Genomic DNA, 19,085 nt, shown 5'->3' with positions numbered 1-19,085 from the left:
GCCAAAGGAACATCAGAGAATATACAGAAGGTCGCAGGCTACCTTCCCAGTGCACTGCAGGTGCTGTCCTGGCACGGAGAGGGAGGTCACGAACATGGTGAAGCAGCGGAGCAGGAACACAGTGCCCATCAGACTGCAGAGCCTGCGCAGAAGGATCGACCTGTGAGCAGACAGCAGAGCAGGGGTCAGACAACGCTCCAGCTCTCTAGACACACAGACAGCAAGGGGAAACCAACAGAAATATTCCCTCACTCACAAGCTCTGTGTTGAAAGGGAAACAAAATGGGTCAGTGTTTGCCTGGCCGGGATTGGAATTAATAATGAAAAGACAAGAGGGTGTTCTAAAATCTAGACTGTGGCAGTATTTGCTCACACGTTGTTTACTACATGTAGATCTGTAAGCTTAAAGGTAGAAAACATATTTAAATATATCTTTGTAAAGCATGTATGTGGTTTTATCACACTATATACAAAGCAGTGGGTTTCATTATATATGTGTCATAATATTTTATTTTAATTTGGAGGAGAGGATCTTAGGAAACCATCTAACATGGAATCATCCATTAGGGTTCTGGAGTGATGGAGATGGTCTACATACCGTGGAGCCAGCTAGCTACAATTGGCACTTGAGCACCTGGAAGGAGGCTTACATTAATAAGATCTGTATCTAATACTAATTAATTGAAATTATAAAAGCCACATACAGCCAGTACAGATCTGAAAGAGCACTCTTTTGGTGGTAAAATAGTACCATACAAAGTGGAGGGTTTTTCTTTTTCTTTTTCTCTTTCTTTTTTTCTGTTTTTTGAGACAGGGTTTCTCTGTATTGTTTTGGAAGCTGTCCTGGAACTCGATCTGTAGACCAGGCTGGTCTTGAATTCACAGAGATCCTGCCTGCCTCTTGTTTATTTATTTTTCAAGCCAGACTTCTCTATGTAGGCTTGGCTGTCCTGGAACTTGATTTGTAAACCAGGCTGGCCTCTGAGAGCTGCCTCCTGAGTGCTGAGATTAAAGGTGTTCACCACCACCACCACCACCACCCATCTGAAAGTAAAGTTTTCAAGACAAAAGTAAAGCCTGGAAGCTTTAAGTAATCCTGGGAAGCTTAATATTAGTACTATTACTCATAATTTACTCAAAGAAAATTAAGGGTTTTTTAAATTGTTTTTTTAATTATGTGTAGGTATCCATGCTTGCCTGTGGGTGCGTGAATGCAAGCAGGTATCCTTGGAGGCCAAAGGTGTAGGATTGCCTTGAATCGGAGTTACAGACAGTTGAGAGGCATTCAATGTGGGCACTGGGTACTGAACCCCAGCGCTATGAAGAGCACCAAGTGCTTTTTACCACTTTTGAGAGTGCCTTAAGTTGTTTATAGGAGGGCAAAGTTAATCACTTGAGATTCTACTTTTGCTCATTAAGAGCACTAAAATGGTTCACAAGAATACCTATATGATGGCCAGACGTTGGTGATGCACGCCTTTAATCCCAGCACTTGGGAGGCAGAGGCAGGTAGATCTCTGTGAGTTTGAGACCAGTCTGGTCTACAAGAGCTAGTTCAGGACAGCCTCCAAAGTCACAGAGAAACCCTGTCTCGAAAAACCAAAAAACACACACACAGAAAACGAAACTGTTTTATATTAAGTATATCTTAAACAGAAACTTTGAGGAAGCATAATTTGAGTAATAAACTGTGATATCATTTGTGCCCTAAATAGAAACAGACTAAGAGTTTGGGGTACTTTCTCTCAAAAGTGGCACTGAACACAAGACAAGGTATGAGTCTTCAGTGTGCACATCTGGATGGAGCTTAGGAAGCGCAGCTCAACAGACTTTCAGAGGGTTCCAATCACAAGTAATACAAAGATGACGCTTGAAAAACTCCTGCTTGGACTAAGGAAGCATTGCCTCCTGGATTTATCTACTTTAAGTAAACACCACTACTTGGATTTACCTGGTCACTACTATGCTTCACCGAGTCTACCAAGGTTTCTTCTAAGGTGACATCTGTTCTTATTTTCATGAGTGAATAGGTTAAGTCCATAGGAACTTGTGAGTCAAAGTTAGTCAGAAAGCAGTGATATACATGCTTTTAAACCATTTCATCTTAAAATAGGAGTGCATACAAGACACACTGAGAAATGTGGCAAAATGGCCTAAAAAATATGGCCTTAAAATGTGACAAAAATAGCAGTTATCAACCTTTCTTTTCACCTTCAAAGTACAAAAATAAACACAGCTCAGGATGTATGTGGCTACCACAGAACTTCCTGGTGAGGAGAGAGGTCCCTAATTGCAAGACAATACCCAGTCATTCCTCCTTAGAGTTCTAAAAACAATGGGCAGCAGCTAACCACAGACAGTGTTTAATGTTTTCTTCATCACTAAGCCTTATTTTCTTTCCTTTTTTTTTTGACATCAAGCAAGACTGTTAATATAGAAAAGGAGTCTTCCTACCCTTCTGCCTTCCTTGCTCTATCTGTCTGTCTGTCTATTTATTTGTTCATTCTTTATTATTTGCTTGCTCATTTATTTGTTTATTTATTGATTGATTTTTCTAGACAGGTGCCTCTGTATAATAGCCCTGGCTGTCTTGGAACTTGCTCTGTAGACAGGCTGGCCTCAAACTCACAGAGATCCACCTGTCTCTGCCTCCCTAGTGCTGGGATTAAAGGCATGCGCCACCAACATCTAGCTGCTGTGTTTATTTATAATAATAAATTTTAAAAGTCTTCCGTTGGTATTCTTTGGTGAAAGTGACAAGAAGCAGTCTCCCCATTTAGCAACTTCACCATCTCAGATGTGCAGAGAATGCAAGAAAGCCTTGTTTAACAGGCATCCCTCCTTCAATCACACACTTAACCAAACACTGTCCTTGCAAGCACTTCTATCTTCCTACAGAAGTGCCATTTCTACTTTGTGTCAGAGGAGGAGGAGGAGGAGGAGAAAGCTAGACTAGTAAGAATTGGCTCAAGGCTTACTATCCTTTTCCCTATAAAATAAATTCACAATATACTAAATATACTGGTCTTACAATCTTCCTTAACCCCAATTTTCCTCTGTAAAATGCTATGTCCCCCAGGGCAATGCAGAGGAAGGACCAGGCTTGACAACCAACTTGAGTCAGACATTTTCAGTCTTTAGGAACAGGGATACCTGTGCTTGTGAAGAAGAAGAACCAGGATCCAAATGTAGCACAGAATCATGCCACACACTTCAGTCATGGAGAAGGCCCACGGGATCCTGGGAACACTGCAACAGAAAAACAGTTCTTTCTGGAGCTGAAGGCAAGCAGATGCACTCCTTTTCAGTGCAATGCTTTACCCTCAGAACTGCTCAATAGAACTTTACCTCTCTCAGGAGATGAATGCCTGGGGTTAAATCAGCTACTTATCAGAATCTACTGTCACTGACTTCCAGTAATGATTCTCAGTAAAGAAACAACAACCCATCTCTCCCAGACTATAGCATTCAATCTCAACCCCTACCCGCCCCCAATGGGTTTCTCTGTAGCTTTGGAGCCTGTGCTAGAACTCACTCTGTAGACCAGGCTGGTCTCAAACTCACAGAGATCCGCCTGCCTCTGCCTCCCGAGTGTTGGGATTACAGGTGTGCACTACTGCCTCCTGGCAGTATTCAATTTCTGAAATTATTTTATTTTTAGGTGTGTGTGTGTATTTGTGCCCGCACACGTGAATACAGGTGGTCAAGGAAGCTGGAGTTAACTTGGCATGGGTGTAGGTCTTCGGCAAAAGCAGGACACACTCTGAAGCCTCTGAGCCCTCTCTTCAGCCCAGCACCCAATTTCTTAAACTGTGGGTTATAGGACTGAATGAGGAAGGGAATCTGCACAAAATTAAGTAAAGAAAGAAAGAAAAAATGGCTACAGCAAAAGGTTTGTGAACTTGGAACAAACAGAAACCAACTCATCATCCAACACGTTGAGTCTGAGGTGTTTCTGGCAGTGCCCACTTCCCGCTCACGGCACTGCACAAATTTCCTGCAGTCTTGGTTCTCTTGGTTCTGAACACAACACACGCACTTCACACTGCGTGTCCGTGTCATCACTCCATACCACGCCAATGAATGCTGCCTGTCACACCTCAGATCCAAAGATAGCTGTTATGAACCAGTGTCTTTACTGTATAAACTCTTCTGCTCCGAGAAAAAACACTGCCTTCATTATAAAAACATGTAATTATCAACTTTCATATTTGCTGCTCCTCATCACGTAAACAACAAGTTATCAGACACTTGAGTTGTCTCAACACTGGGAAGGCAGGAGTAGGTGGATCTGTGAGCTTGAGGCCAGCCTGGTTTACAGAGTGAGTTCCAGAATAGCCAGGGGTACAGAGAAGCCCTGTCTCAAAACAAACAAACAAACAAACAAAAATTGCTACACGGATTTTGGCTCAGGATTAGAATAACATTTCCAACAAGTTCTAAATGGCCCTGAACAACTGCCATTTTGCATTACAAATTTATGTGAAGTGGTATTCTCAGAACTGAGGACCATATTAAAAAAATCTAAATACTGATTAACTCTGAAAAACACAGAAGATGCTATATCCTCAAGTATCAAATAATTAATTTTAATGTAAAAATAAACAATATTTTATTACGCACATCCGTCTTCTCAACTTTAATAATAGTAAAATTATATGCATGTCAAAGGAATTTTCTAAAAATAAATTTATGATATATTATCAGCAAATGTATGATTTGCTAGCACCAAAGGCATATGCCATGACACCCTTAAAAAAAAGCTTTGAAAATAATATACATATAAGCCAGGCATGGCAGCAAACACCTTTGTTCCCAGTACTCAGGAGGCAAAGGCAGGTAGACTTCCAAGTTGGAGACCAGCCTTGTCTATAGAGAGAGTTCAAGGACAACCAGGGATACATAGTGAGACCCTACCGTCAACAAGAAATACATACGTACAAACAAAAGTTGAATTTTACACATACTTAGATCAAAGCAAGTCTTCTACTTCTTCCCAAAACTAAACCGGATTACTGCTTCCCAGTTTTACGCTATTTCACTCCACATTACATCTTTTAGTAACACCCACACTCCTCTAACACATACACGCTCAACACACATGTGCATGCACACTTACCTAACACATACATTCACCTAGCACACACATGCCCCTATTTCCTTTGTACAAGCCTCTATTTCATAATTTTGCTTAAGAACAGCAAAATTAATATAAGCTTACAGTCATACAAAAATCATGATGAAACTCCTTCCTGTAAAACTTATAATTTTCTAGAACTAGATCTAGATCCCCCCCATTACTTTTATTTCTCTTCCTATGAGCTTGCCCTTTGCCCCATCACAGCAACCAGCCTTTGCTGTTGTAACCTCAACCTTGCTGTTACTAATATTTCTCCTCATACCTCCAATTTCAAGAATCTTATGCTTTAGGTATTACACACACACACACACACACACACACACACACACACACACACACACACACACATAAAATAAATCCCAGGTCAACCCTACAATTAGTACAACATCCTGCAGTACAGCCTCATCCAAATACGCCAAAGCCCTGTGATCAAGTGCTAAGTCCACTTCTTTGTAATCTTTTAATGACCTTACAGCAAAGATCTGTTTGTCTCCAATTCCCATTTCCTCCCATCACCAATGAATTTGAGAAAACCCTGATCCTTCTGAAAAAACTTACAAAAAAGTACTTAATACTCATCACTTAAATCATTCGATTATTTATATTGAATGCTTTTGCCATTTTCACTTAATTTCTCATATTTTAGAGCCCCCTGAAGTAAGTTACAGATACACCTCCTCCCTAACCACATGTATCTCAGAGAATAGGGATGGACCTTCAGATTCAGACCCTGAGAACTGCTGCATTGACTTGGCATCATCATTTAATATGCAATCCACATTCACACTTTGTAACTATCCTCAACACATCCTTTAAAACTAAATTTCTTGATTAGGATCTAGTTGCCATGTATTGACCTTGGTGAGCTGGGTGGTGGTGGCGCACGCCTTTAATCCCAGCACTCGGGAGGCAGAGGCAGGCGGATCTCTGTGAGTTCGAGGCCAGCCTGGTCTACAAGAGCTAGATCCAGGACAGTCTCCAAAGCCACAGAGAAACCCTGTTTCGAAAAACCAAAAAAAAAAAAAAAAAAAGAGAGAGAGAGACCTTGGTGTATCCCTTCACCGGCCCTCACAATCCCCTGGGTTTTGTTTACTATGACACTGACATCTCTGGAGACTCTAGATGAGCTATCATGTAGAAAGCTCTTTTTTGTGTGTCTATTTCCTCATAATCAGACTTAGGTTCAAATTTTCTGAGGGCAAGATTATTACTGAGGTGATGCTTTGAACATTATATCTAGTGTAGACTGCCAGCTTGCACTGTGATGGTTAAGATGATCTTTGTCAGTCCCAGCACTGTAAAAGTACCTGTTTCCTCTGCAATTAAGTAATGTGAAAGACGAAACCTCAATCATGCAAATATGCTGCTGCTCAACGGCTTTCCATCAAGTGGGTTTCAGCATACACTAACAACTTGCCTGAGTCAATTGCACACTGATGGACACAGAGGCAGCTTCACTTCACATCTATTTCTTGTCTGTGTATTACAGTCCATTCCTATCCCCCCCTTATAAACAGGAGGAATAAATAGTGTATTGGGTATACTGTAGGAGGTGAGCAGGCTGAGTAGCAACCAGAATACTATTACCTGTAATAGGTTGCATCCGTACAAGATCGCTTACAGATACAGCTTGGTGGTAGAGCACTTACCCAATATGAAATCGGCCCTGGGCTCAATAACCAGCAATGGAAACAAGGTCATACTTAGCTAACAAAAAGTTGTTGCTTATTGTTCTTTTCTTGTTTTTCATACCATAGACTATTTATTTCTGGTTTTTCAAGATAGGGCTTCTCTTTATAGCCCTGGCTGTTCTGGAACTTGATTTATAGACCAGACTGGCCTCACACTCATAGAGATCTGCTTGCCTCTGCCGCCCGAGTATTGGGAGTAAAGGCATATGCCGCCGCCACCATCCAACTATGCTGAACCTTCAGCCTCTGACTATTTCTTTTTTTTTTAATTTATTTTTCAGTTTAAATTTAGATAAGAAACAAGGTTGCTTCACAAGTCAGTTCCAGGTCTCTCTTCCTTTCCCTCCCTTCCTCCCGTGCCCACCCCCCAACTATCCCCTCATTTCCCCAGGGAGGGTGAGGCCCTCCATGGGGGTGTCCATAGTCTGTCATTTCATATAGGGCAGGGCCTAGACCCTTCCCCAAGAGTTCAGGGTGAGAGTGCACCTCACATTGTTGGATGGGAGTCCAAAGTCCGTGTGTATACTCGGGATGGGTACTGATCTGCTGCCCAAGGCTCAATAGATTACCTAGGCCTCCTCACTGACACTCACATTCAGGGAGTCTTGATCAGTCCCATGCTGGATTCCCAGGCTGATGCCTGGGATTCAAGAGTTAACCTTTGTCAGGTCAACTGTTTCTGGGGGTTAAACCAGCCCAGTCATAATCCCTTTGGTCATCAGTCCTCCCTCTCTGTTACTGGCTTTCTTGAGTTCAGCTCAGTACTTAACCGAGGGAGTCTGCCTCTTCTTCAATCAGCCACTAAATGAAGTTTCTGTTTCCCAGACTCTCTGGCCATGGGATTGTAGGCTGGCACTCCCCACATCTATGTCTAAAATCCATATATGAGAGAGTACATGCCATGTTTCTCTTTTTGTGACTGGGTTACCTCACTCAGGATGGTTTCTTCTAGTGTCATCCATTTGCCTGCGAATCTCAGGATTCCATTGTTTTTTTTTTTTCTGCTGAATAGTACTCCATTGTGTAAATGTACCACATTTTCTCTATCCACTCTTCGGTTGAGGGACATCTAGGTTGCTTCCAAGTTCGGGCTATTACAAATAATGCTGCTATGAACATAGTGGAACAGACATCTTTGTTGTATGAATGGGCATCTTTTGGATATATGCCTAAGAGTGGAGTTGCTGGGTCTTGTGGTAGGTTTATTCCCATTGTTCTGAGGAATCTCCATACTGATTTCCAAAGTGGCTGAACCAGTTGGCACTCCCACCAGCAATGGAGGAGTGTCCCCCTTTCACCACATCCTCTCCAGCATAAATTGTCGTTGGTGTTTTTGATTTTAGCCATTCTGACAGGAGTGAGATGGTATCTCAGAGTTGTTTTGATTTGCATTTCCCAGATGGCTAAGGATGTTGAGCACTTTCTCAAGTGCCTCTCAGCCATTTTAGACTCCTCTATTGAAAACTCTCTATTTAGTTCTGCAGCCCACCTTTTAATTGGGTCCTTTGATGTTTTGGAGACTTGCTTCTTGAATTCTTTGCAAATTTTGGAGATCAACCCTCTGTCAGATGTGGGATTAGTGAATATTTTTTCCCATTCTGTGGGCTGCCTTTTTGTCTTGCTGACTGTGTCCTTTGCCTTACAGAAGCTTCTCAGTTTCAGGAGGTCCCATTTATTAATTGTTGATCTCACTGTCTGTGCTACTGGTGTTATGTTCAGGAAGCTGTCTCCTGTACCAATTCGTTCAAGGGTACCGCCCACTTTCTCTTCTAAGAGGTTCAGTGTGGCTGGATTTATGTTGAGGTCTTTGATCCATTTGGACTTAAGTTTTGTGCATGGCGATAAACATGGATCGATCCACATTCTTCTACATGCCAGCCTCCAGTTATGCAAGCACCATTTGTTGAAGATGCTTTCTTTATTCCATTGTATATTTTTAGCTTCTTTGTCAAAGATCAGATGTTTGTACATGTGTGGGTTAATATCCGGGTTTTCAATTCGATTCCATTGGTCTACCTGTCTGTTTTTGTGCCAATACCAAGCTGTTTTCAGGACTATAGCTCTATAATAGAGCTTGAGGTCAGGGATGGTGATGCCTCCGGACGTTGCCTTGTTGAACAGGGTTGTTTTGGCTATCCTGGGTCTTTTGTTTTTCCATACAAAATTGATTATTGTTCTTTCAAGGTCTGTGAAGAATTTGTGCTGGGATTTTAATGGGGATTGCATTGAATCTGTAGATTGCTTTTGGCAGGATTGCCATTTTTACTACATTGATCCTACCTATCCAAGAGCATGGGAGATCTTTCCATTTTCTGAGGGCTTCTTTAATTTCTTTTTTTAAAGATTCAAAGTTCTTGTGATACAGGTCTTTCACTTGATTGGTTAGCATTACCCCAAGGTATTTTATGTTGTTTGTGGCAATTGTAAAGGGTGATGTTTCTCTGATTTCTTTCTCAGCCCTTTTATCATCTGTATATACTAGGGCTACTGATTTTCTTGAGTTGATCTTGTAGCCCGCCACTTTGCTGAAGGTGTTAATCAGCTGTAAGAGTTCCCTGGTAGAGTTCTTTGGGTCACTGATGTAAACTATCGTATCGTCTGCAAACAGTGAAAGTTTGACCTCTTCCTTCCCAATTTGTATCCCCTTGGTCCCCCTTTGTTGTCGTATGGCAATAGCTAGAACTTCAAGTACCATGTTGAAAAGGTATGGAGAGAGTGGACAGCCTTGTTTTGTTCCTGATTTTAGAGGAATTGCATTGAGTTTCTTTCCATTTAGTTTGATGTTGGCTGTTGGTTTACTGTATATAGATTTTATTATGTTTAAGTATGTCCCTGTTATCCCACATCTCTCCAAGACCTTTATCATGAAGAGGTGTTGGATTTTATCAAAGGCTTTTTCAGCATCTAGTGAGATGATCATGTGATTTTTGTTTTTCAGCTTGTTTATATGGTGGATTACGTTGATGGATTTTCGTATGTTGAACCATCCCTGCATTTTTTATACTTACTAAGTTTTATTCAGTATGTAATAAAAATAAAATCAATCCCTGAATTAGTTTGTACTACTGAGAATAAATTTGATTCATCTAGTGCTACTTTTAGAAAAGTAGAACCCTTTCCATCATTTAAAATACAATTTTTTAAAAAAGAAAGAAAGGCATCTAAGCCTATTACAAACATCCTCCTAACATAACATCCTTTACAAATCGCCCAGAGTTGAACCTGTGGTCCACCTACCTCAGTTTCCAGAGTACAGGTATGTGTCACCATGCTTGGCAAAGCACATCCTTTGATGGCACCAGACAAGGCAAATGGAATATACATGTCAGCTATCCACATCGAGAAATAAAACCTACCTGTCTAAGAATATATCCGGGAGTGGTGGATAGGTCTGCATGTCAGGCACTCGCTCGTGAACAATGACCATAATGAAAGATGTAAACCCGAATACTATAAAAACATATACGCAACTCAGTATGGTCTTCCAGTACTCTGGGTCCAGTCTTCGAACAGAGTGTTTGTTTTTGCCGTTCATGTACTGATACTGATCAGAACTCAAGTCAGTGATGGGTCCATCACAGCCGTGTGTGGGCTCTCCGTTACAGAGCCAGTCTGCACTCTGAAGAGCACTGATGAATGGGGTCATGGGACTCATAGGACTGTCACTGTTGTAGCCCATCTCCTCCAAAACATCAATATGGATTTTCTGCAACTTTCTGACTGAGAGCATTAACCTTTTAATGTCTCCTAGGACTTTGATTTCCAGAGGAGGAGATCGAAGGTCATACTCGGTCAGTGTGAGCAGTGTGACTCCATCGAGTCGGTGCTTGTTGCACAGAATGTCCACATACTCAAAGAAGCCTTCATCCTTCAGCCACACTGCCACATGTTTGGTGGTCCAGCGGCGGATGCAGAGCTGACTAGGGCCTGCCATCTCTTCTGCCACTGCCTGCCAAGGGAAAACAGGAAAACAAAACAAAAACTGTAATGTATTTCAACATTGTCATTAAAGACCAAATACAAATACACATACCCAAAACAATAAAGTACCTTACTGCCCCCAGTGGCTTCCACAGTTAAAGAAGCAAAAGTTATTCAGTAATAAGTGATTTCAACAGATTAACATCCTAATAATTTTAAGAGGCTGATGGCAGCTGTTTGGTTTTATGGAGGACATCGTTGAACCCAGGACTCACATAGGATAAGGCAACTTTAACACTTTAGAGAAAGGTATTTACAAATGTAGTATTTACATTTCCACAGCATGTCAACAACGATCATGTCACTTTATCGATTCTTCTACATTCCCCTTCCCTAAGAGCTTACCACCGCTGGGTTCCAAGTCACTCCCATCCTTGGAGCATTATTCTTTAGCACAGTTTTATCTCAATCTCTGAGCAAAACAATCCTTCTCTTTCACATTTCTTCCCCCACATTAACTCACCAGTTCTTTTCACTTCAATCAAGCTGACTGACTGGCTTTGACGCCTGCCTAGCCACTAGGCAACAGGAGTTATAATGCAGAAGCCTCCTAGAAGCCTTTGAGCTTGCTGTGGGAATGCCTTGAAAGCATGACACATTTCACTGCTCTGTCTCATCAGGTTATACACGTCCTTTAATTGTGTGGTACTACATAATAGTTACAGGGCCACAGTAACCAGTACTTAGCTCCAACTGTGAGAACTTATATTAAAGAGGAATATCAAAAGTGACAGTAAGCGTCAGGGTTCATTTAATAGTCATGTTGTACTACAGTAATTCCAGGGAACACATAAAACTTTGAACAACGAATATGACCGACACTGGTTTTATACAAATCAATAAAATGAATTTTGGTGAGTAATTGATTCATATGAATTATCAGTAGAACTGCAGCTTCTGGCTAAGATATAAAAATAGAGTAAATTTTGCTCTTTGATTTGAAGTAATCAAAAGATCAATTAAATACATGAAAAGGATTCAAAATGATGGACATCAGCCAAATTCCTGAGAGACAGTAAGCAAAGGAGGTGGGCCTTGAAAGCTTTTTGGCTAGGAGAGGTATAAGACAAGAAACCAAGGTGAGTTGGGGCTTGGCAGACACGCTGATCTGAGCTGATCAAGGTGGCTGGGTTGTGGTGCTGAATGCTACAGAGACACTCGATGGAGAACTGCAGAGATAAGGGGTCTCCCTGGAATGCTCATCAGAACATGCATGCATCAAGATGGAGAAGAGACCACCATCCAAAGGGTCCCCAACCTCACACACGGGCAAAAAAAAGGTCAATTCCAATCAGATCGACCAACAGTTCACAATTCATGTGACTTTAGAAGAACACACAACAGCAGTGGAGCAAAACCATAGTTCTCAACTAAGGCTAATTCCCCTCACTTTCCAGGGATAGTCAGCAGTATGTCATTGTCACCACTCAGAGAGGGGATTACAAACGCATAGGAAGTAGACACCAGGGATTCTGGCAAAAATCCTATAATGCTCTCAGCTGAGGCTATACATACCTATAACTCAGCACTCTGGAGGCCAAGCCAAGATGATAGTGAGTTCAAGGCCAGAGTGAACTACACACAGAGAGTTTATCAGGGACTACATAATGAGTGAGACCCTCTGTGCTGTCTAATTTTATCTAACTTGACAGAAGCTAAGGTCATCTGAGAGGAGGGAACCCTGACTGAGCTGTGTGCAAACCTGCAGAGCACCTTCCTTCCTCTATCATCTCTTGCCTCCAGTTCCTGTCCTGACTCCTTTAGCGATGAACAGTGATGTGAAAAAAATAAGTCAAATAAACCCTTCATCTCCCTCCCAAAGGTACTTTGGTCAGTGATAACTGTAAGACACCCTCCCTCAAAAAAAAAAAAAAATCACATCTAGCCAGGTGGTCTACAGTTTCAGGTCCCAAAGCTACAGAAAAAAAAACCCTATCTGAAAAAACAAAACAAAACAAAATCTGCCAGGAATGGTGGTAGCATATGCTTTAAACTTAGCACTTACAGGACAGAGGCAAGTGGATCTCAGGGAAATCAAGGCCAGCTTGGTCCATATAGCAAGTTCTTGTAGGAATTTAGTAGAGTCTTTGTATCTGGGGTAGATATTAGAATGAATAGTTTTCACTGTATCTAAGATAAACATTAGAATGAACAGTTTTCTAGAAGTACTTTGACCTTAAAGAATCATTGTGGAAGCATTAAAGAATTTTTTTGGAAAACAGTGATCGTTTTCTGTGATGTATAGAACTGTATCGTGAGGCTGTGTCTTTTCCCTCAGAAACTAGATAAGGAAAAAATGAGGCCACTCCCTGAGAGAAGCCAGAACCCGGGTCTCTGGTGTGTCCTACTTTATTCCCGAGCCTATCCTCCTTCTTTCTCTTAACTACCTTATTTAAAATCTATGTGGAAAATATTTTAATAAAATCCCCAACTCTGAGGCTGGAGAGAAGGCACCACAGTTAAGAACACTTACAGCTCCTCTAAAGGACTAACGGTTGGATCTCTGCACTCACGTGGCCTCTCATAAGCATCTGTAACTCTAGTTCCAGGAGACTCTGACATCCTCTTCTGGTTCCCATGGGCACCAGGCACACATATGCTTGCAATTACAATACCCATTCACCTAAAAATAACTTTTTAAAAAAATTTAATCCCCCTGGTCTACAGAACGAGTTCCAGGACAGCCTCCAAAACAATACAGAGAAACCCTGTCTCGAAAAACCAAAATTTAATCCCCAAATGTGGAGGCTGCAGAGAGGGCTCAGTGGTTAGGGTACACAATGCCCTTATAAAGGACCTGGGATTCCATATCAGGTGGCTCACAATTGCCCGTAGCTCCAGCTCCTGGGATCTGATGCTCTCCACCAGCACCTGACCTCATGTGCATACCCCAGACAGATGCATATATGTGCACACATAAAATTAAAATAAAACAAGCCTTAAAAGCATCAGATCTGCTTCAGAGGGCCTCACTCTGAGATGCTTTTCTGCACAAACACCACTAATCCCAGTCTGGCCTGAGTTGAACTTTCTAAAAGATTTGGGGAACTCCTTGGACTGCTTGCTGTAAGTGACAAACTGGAACTGGGCCCCCTTCTCTGACACCCTCCCCCTTTTTTTCAAGACAGGGCTCTCTGTGCAGCCTTGGTTATCTCGGATCTTACTCTGTAGACCAGGCTGGCCTCTACCTCACAGAGATCCACCTGCCTCTGCTGAGATTAAAGGTGTGTGCTCCACCACCACCCGGCCTCATCCACAATCCCCCTGAAGCACTGGTGACTCCCTTCAAACAACAACTCCCTCCAATCTTTATGTATGGAATTACAGAAAACAAAATATCAAAAGGACCAGCCAGGTATGGCTTTAATCTCAATGCTCAGGAGACAGGTACACCTCTGTGACACCCGGCCAGCCTGGTTCTCATTGAGTTCCAAGCCAGCCACAGCCACACAGTGAGAGCCTGTCTGAAGAAAGGGGGAGGGGAAAGGTAAGGCAGAATAGAAAGACAGGGAAATTATGTGGGGAAGAAAAGAAATCCCTTACACTGAAGTCTTGTTGAAGCCTCCTACTCACTGATAAGTACGAATCTGGTACAATTGCCACTGGCTATAAAAGCTACTCAACAGACAACATCCCTTTCACATACAGATGTTTTATGTTAAAGTCACAAATGACCAGGCATAAAGCGTGAATGTGTCTGAGCCCTGGTAGAGTCTCATTCCTTTCCCTAGAGAGTTTTCAGGAAAGGCATCCTATGATCTAGACTCCTACCTTATCAATTAGAATCTTGTCTACTGTCCTTCAGGAAAAACACTGTGATCTCTTTCGGTTTTTTTGCAACCCTCTTTGATAACTGCTTCAAATTCACCAAAATCCCATCCATGAGTGTTGTAGGGACAAAGAAGCAGCTTTCAGAGAGACTACACCCACAGCCTTGCTTTCTTCCTGAGCTCCTAGCCCTCCTGCTTAATTACCATCTATAAACCTCATTTAACCTAACACAAACTCCCACGCTGCTTTAAAGAGGGGAAAGGAGGGGAGGGGAGGGAGGGGAGGGGAGGAGGGAGAGGGAGAGAGAGAGAGAGAGAGAGAGAGAGAGAGACAGAGAGACAGAGAGACAGAGAGACAGAGAGACAGAGACAGAGAGATTAGGCCCAAAGTAAAAGGAAGCAATAGAGATGAGAACAGACATTATTAACCAAAAGGCAGCAAGAAGGCTCTGGGGGTGAAGGCACTTGCGGCCAAGCCAGACGACCTGAGTTTGATGCCTGGAAAGACAGAGCAGTTGTCTGCTGGCCTCCATCCACATGAATGCCATGACAGTCCCCACTCCCTGCCATAGTAAATGCCAAAAAGAAAACAAAACCTTTCAAGTTTTAAAGAAACTGGGTATGTAATATATTCTTACCAAGATTTCAGGTCCAGAAAAAGAAAGAAAGGAAGGAAGGAAGGAAGAAAGAAAGAAGGAAAGAAAGAAAGAAAGAAAGAAAGAAAGAAAGAAAGAAAGAAAGAAAGAAAGAGAAGAGAAGAGAAATGGCACCAGTCAGGCAGTGGTGGACTCAGGAGGCAGAGGCAGGCAAATCAAGGTCAGCTTGATAAACAGAGCAAGTTGCAGGGTGGCCAGGGCTCCACTGAGAAACTCTACTTAAGACAAACAAACGACAAAAACCAAACACCAATTCTCTACACGCCCTTCAAGGAAAAGATGTTTCGGAATTCATTCCTGACAACAAAATCAAGGAGATGACAAGAAAATAAAACCATGAACTGTTATTGCTATCCCTGATGTGCAAAGATACAAAAATTCAAAACAAATTTAAGACATAAAATAACCAAGTGGAATCCAGAGGCAGAGGCAGGAGGATCTCTGTGAGTTCCAGGCTAGCCTAACCTACACAGTAGACCTTGTCTCAAAAAAGCAAACAAAAAAAAAAAGGTTTCTAGTATTAATGTCAGGTTAGCATGACTGTTACATATAGGTACAACACACACAATCAAATGTAGGGCTGGCTCAGATGGTAAAGTGCTTGCCAGACAACCATGAGGACTTGAATTGGATCCCCAACATCCATGTAAGAACTACTTGAGGGCTGGAGAGATGGTTCAGAGGTTAAAGAGCACTGACTGTTCTACCAGAGGTCCTGAGTTCAATTCCTGGCAACCACATTGTAGCTCACAACCACCTTGAATGAGAACTGGTGCCCTCTGCTGGCATGCGGGCAGAAGACTGTATACACAATAAATAAAATATTAAAAAAAAAAAACTACTTGAAAAGGGTAGGGTAGGAGGGTGGAAAGAGAATATAGTAATTTGTCTGTAACCAGTGCTGGGGATGCAGACAGCTGGATCCCTAGAGCTCACTGGTCAACCAGCCTACCCAAATTAGTAAGTTCCAAGTTCCCATGTTCAGTGAGAGACATCATCTCAAAAACAAACATGTGTATATATGCACACATATGTATTTGTATGTTTATATACATGAGTAATACATACTCAAAGAGCATTTTAAAACTATAAAAATTACAACCTATAAAATTATTAATTATATTTCTTACCTATAAATCTTTCTTTCCTTTCTTTCTTTTTTGAGACAGGGTTTCTCTGTATAGCTTTGAGTCTGTCCTGGGACTCACTCTGTAGACCAAGCTGACCTCAAACTCATAGAAATCTGACTGCCTCTGCCTCCTAAGTCCTGGCATTAAGGGTATGCGTCACCACTGCCCAGCTATAAATTTTCTTTAAAAACCTTAGCATAATATGAGCACTGTTCAGTGCTGAGACATGGTGATGCCACACTGCATTATTCACTACACACTGTTACGTCCAATTCCTCGTTGTTAGCAGTTGTTCACAATGTTATTACTATTACCACATCACCATAGGTCAGATTTCCATAAATAGAGTAAATATGACAAAGAATACAAGATGTTACCTAAACACTAACTCAGTTACATTATTAATCTTGATTCACTTTCCTGGTCTCACTATGTGGCCTTGGCTGGCCTGGCTATTGCTACGAAAAATCACTGTGAGCTTTCTGCCTTTGCTTCCCACAGTGCTGGGATCACAGACATAACCACCATGCCCATCTTGATCTACATTTAAAAGCATTGCATGTAAAGCTTGGTACCTGTTCCTTTACCCAAAGTGTATGCTAGCCAAGGGCTCTACCCCTAAGATAAATCCCCAGCTCTGAAATGTTAATTGATACATATAAAGGAAGCATTTCAATTTGTATGAAAACTAAAAGTACATTCTGAAGTCATGAGCAGTTAAGAAAGTCCTGAAGCATCAAAGGTTAACATCATCTTATCAAAACACAGCCCACTTCTGCATTCAGCCTGTGACTATCAGTGGGTCTCAGTTAAATTTCATGCCAATTTACAGATAACAGATAAACAAAAGCAGCTGACCATTCTGTACAGCATGAAACAAGCAGCACGTCATCTTTTCCTCAGACACTGGTTATGCATTCAGAACATAGCAGCTCCTTAAGTGTGTTTTTATTTTCTGACCAGACTAGTTCAGTTCCTGCTAATTAGAGAGCTCAGCGTTGTTTGAGACAAGGCCTTTCTGGGTATCCCAGGGTGATCTCCATCTTGAAGGTTACTAGTGAATATCACTGTGAACTTTAGTTTGAGTCCAATATATTTTCCACAATGCATTTATTTATTTATTATGTATGTGGGTGCAAGCACCTGTGTATGCAGAGGCCAGACAATGACACTGGGTGTCCTTTCCACCTTACGCCTTTGAGACGGGGTTTTCCACTGCTGCTAAGCTGTTGGCCAGCAAGCCCCAGTAAGCCAATCCATCTGCACTGGCAGGCAACAGTGTGAGGACGGAGTTACAGGTGCCTTCCACCATGTGTGGCTTTCGCGTGGGAGATGAGGATCTGAACTCAGGCCCTCCACTTGTAGTGAGCACCCTCACCTGTAGAGACACGTCCCCATCTCTGGGATGATATATCTTTATCTCTTTGCGAAATGAAAAAAGGGTAGAATAAACCTAACTTGAAGTCTGTTTATTTTTTAAAGGTAATTTCATTTAATTTGAAGCCGAGGGTAGGGTTTTGTTAACATTTGTAAACATTATTGTTATCTAAATTATTCGTAGAACTCAAAACAGATATAATTTGTTTTTGAGACAGGATCTTCTTTAACTCAATATGTAGCTAAGGATGGCCTTGAATTGAATAGCTGATCCTCCTGCCACCCAAATGCTAGGTATTCACCATTTTATGCAACAAAACAGATACACTTTTTTGTTTTTGTTTTTTTGAGACAGTCCTGGCTGTTCTGGAACTCACTCTGTAGACCAGGCTGGCCCTGCTCAGATACACTTTTTTTGTGAATGTTGTTGAGACAAGGTTATACTGTACAGTTTAGGGCAGCCTCTAATCTGTGACCCCCCTGCTAGGAGTACACACAAGCTTGAGCTCAACTAATTTTCTATGATGTTCTTATATACATCCTTGATGAAGTGAGAACAGCTTAGAATTAATATCAGCAGAGCTACTCTAAATCACTGAGTTTTTAGTGTATCTTTGTCTCTCTCAGGAGAAATGTCTAGTTAAGAGCTGTGGTAGGCTGGATGGTGGCTGCTCACACCTTTAATCCCAGCACTCCCATCACAGTAGGGGCAGACAGACAGACCTCACCCCTCCACACACACACCCTGAGTTTGAGGCCAGAGTAAGTTCCAGGACAGCCAGGACTACACAAAGAAACTGTGTCTTGAAAAATGGGGGGGGGGAGAGAAGCCCTTACTGAATGAGAATGGCCCCCATAGACTCATAAATTTACACACTTGGCTCGACAGTTGGGAAGGATTAGGAGGTGTGGCCTTGATGGAGGAGGAGTGACACCTGGGGTGGGCTTTGAGGGTCCTAAAGTCCACACCATTCCTAGTTATCTCTTTCTCTAATTCCTACTTAAAGATAGGATGCAAGCTCCCAGTGTTAGGCCTGCCTGCTGCCAAGCTCCTAGCAATGATGATCATGGACTCAACCTTTGAAACTGTAATCCCAATAAACTCTTTCTTCTACAAATTGCCTTGACAATGGGTCTTATTGCAGCAATAGAAAAGCAACCAAGATTTTTTCTCGTTCTCTAATTGAACTGTTTTTCTACTGTTGGGATGGTGTTTTTGTTTTGTTTTAAGCAAAACAATTCCATGCTGTTCTAATACCAACGTTCGGTGACAAAGGTATCAGTCCTTTTCAGGACAGTCCAAATCATATTCTAGAAGTAATTCCTAGCAGCCTAGCTCA

General features: G+C 41.9%; 1 protein-coding gene across 3 annotated transcripts in view; it reads right to left on the bottom strand.

Moving 5' to 3' along the window:
• Samd8 (sterile alpha motif domain containing 8) overlaps window positions 1-19,085 on the bottom strand; it is a 43,017-nt gene that overhangs the window by 9,589 nt on the left and 14,343 nt on the right. For 2 of the 3 annotated variants that reach the window (XM_005083524.4, XM_013123174.3), the window contains exons 2-4: window positions 10,188-10,780; window positions 3,154-3,249; window positions 43-160 (exon numbers count right to left, since the gene is read on the bottom strand). In XM_005083524.4, the coding sequence (XP_005083581.1) occupies window positions 43-160; window positions 3,154-3,249; window positions 10,188-10,780 (807 nt within the window). Of the gene's footprint in view, window positions 1-42; window positions 161-3,153; window positions 3,250-10,187; window positions 10,781-19,085 lie in introns of those variants that run through there. The other variant, XM_040735902.1, reaches the window with a different exon arrangement.

This window comes from Mesocricetus auratus, unplaced genomic scaffold (assembly GCF_017639785.1).
Source record: "Mesocricetus auratus isolate SY011 unplaced genomic scaffold, BCM_Maur_2.0 Super-Scaffold_100053, whole genome shotgun sequence".
Classification (NCBI taxonomy): domain Eukaryota; kingdom Metazoa; phylum Chordata; class Mammalia; order Rodentia; family Cricetidae; genus Mesocricetus; species Mesocricetus auratus.
This window is presented reverse-complemented; position numbering and strand designations above follow the sequence as displayed.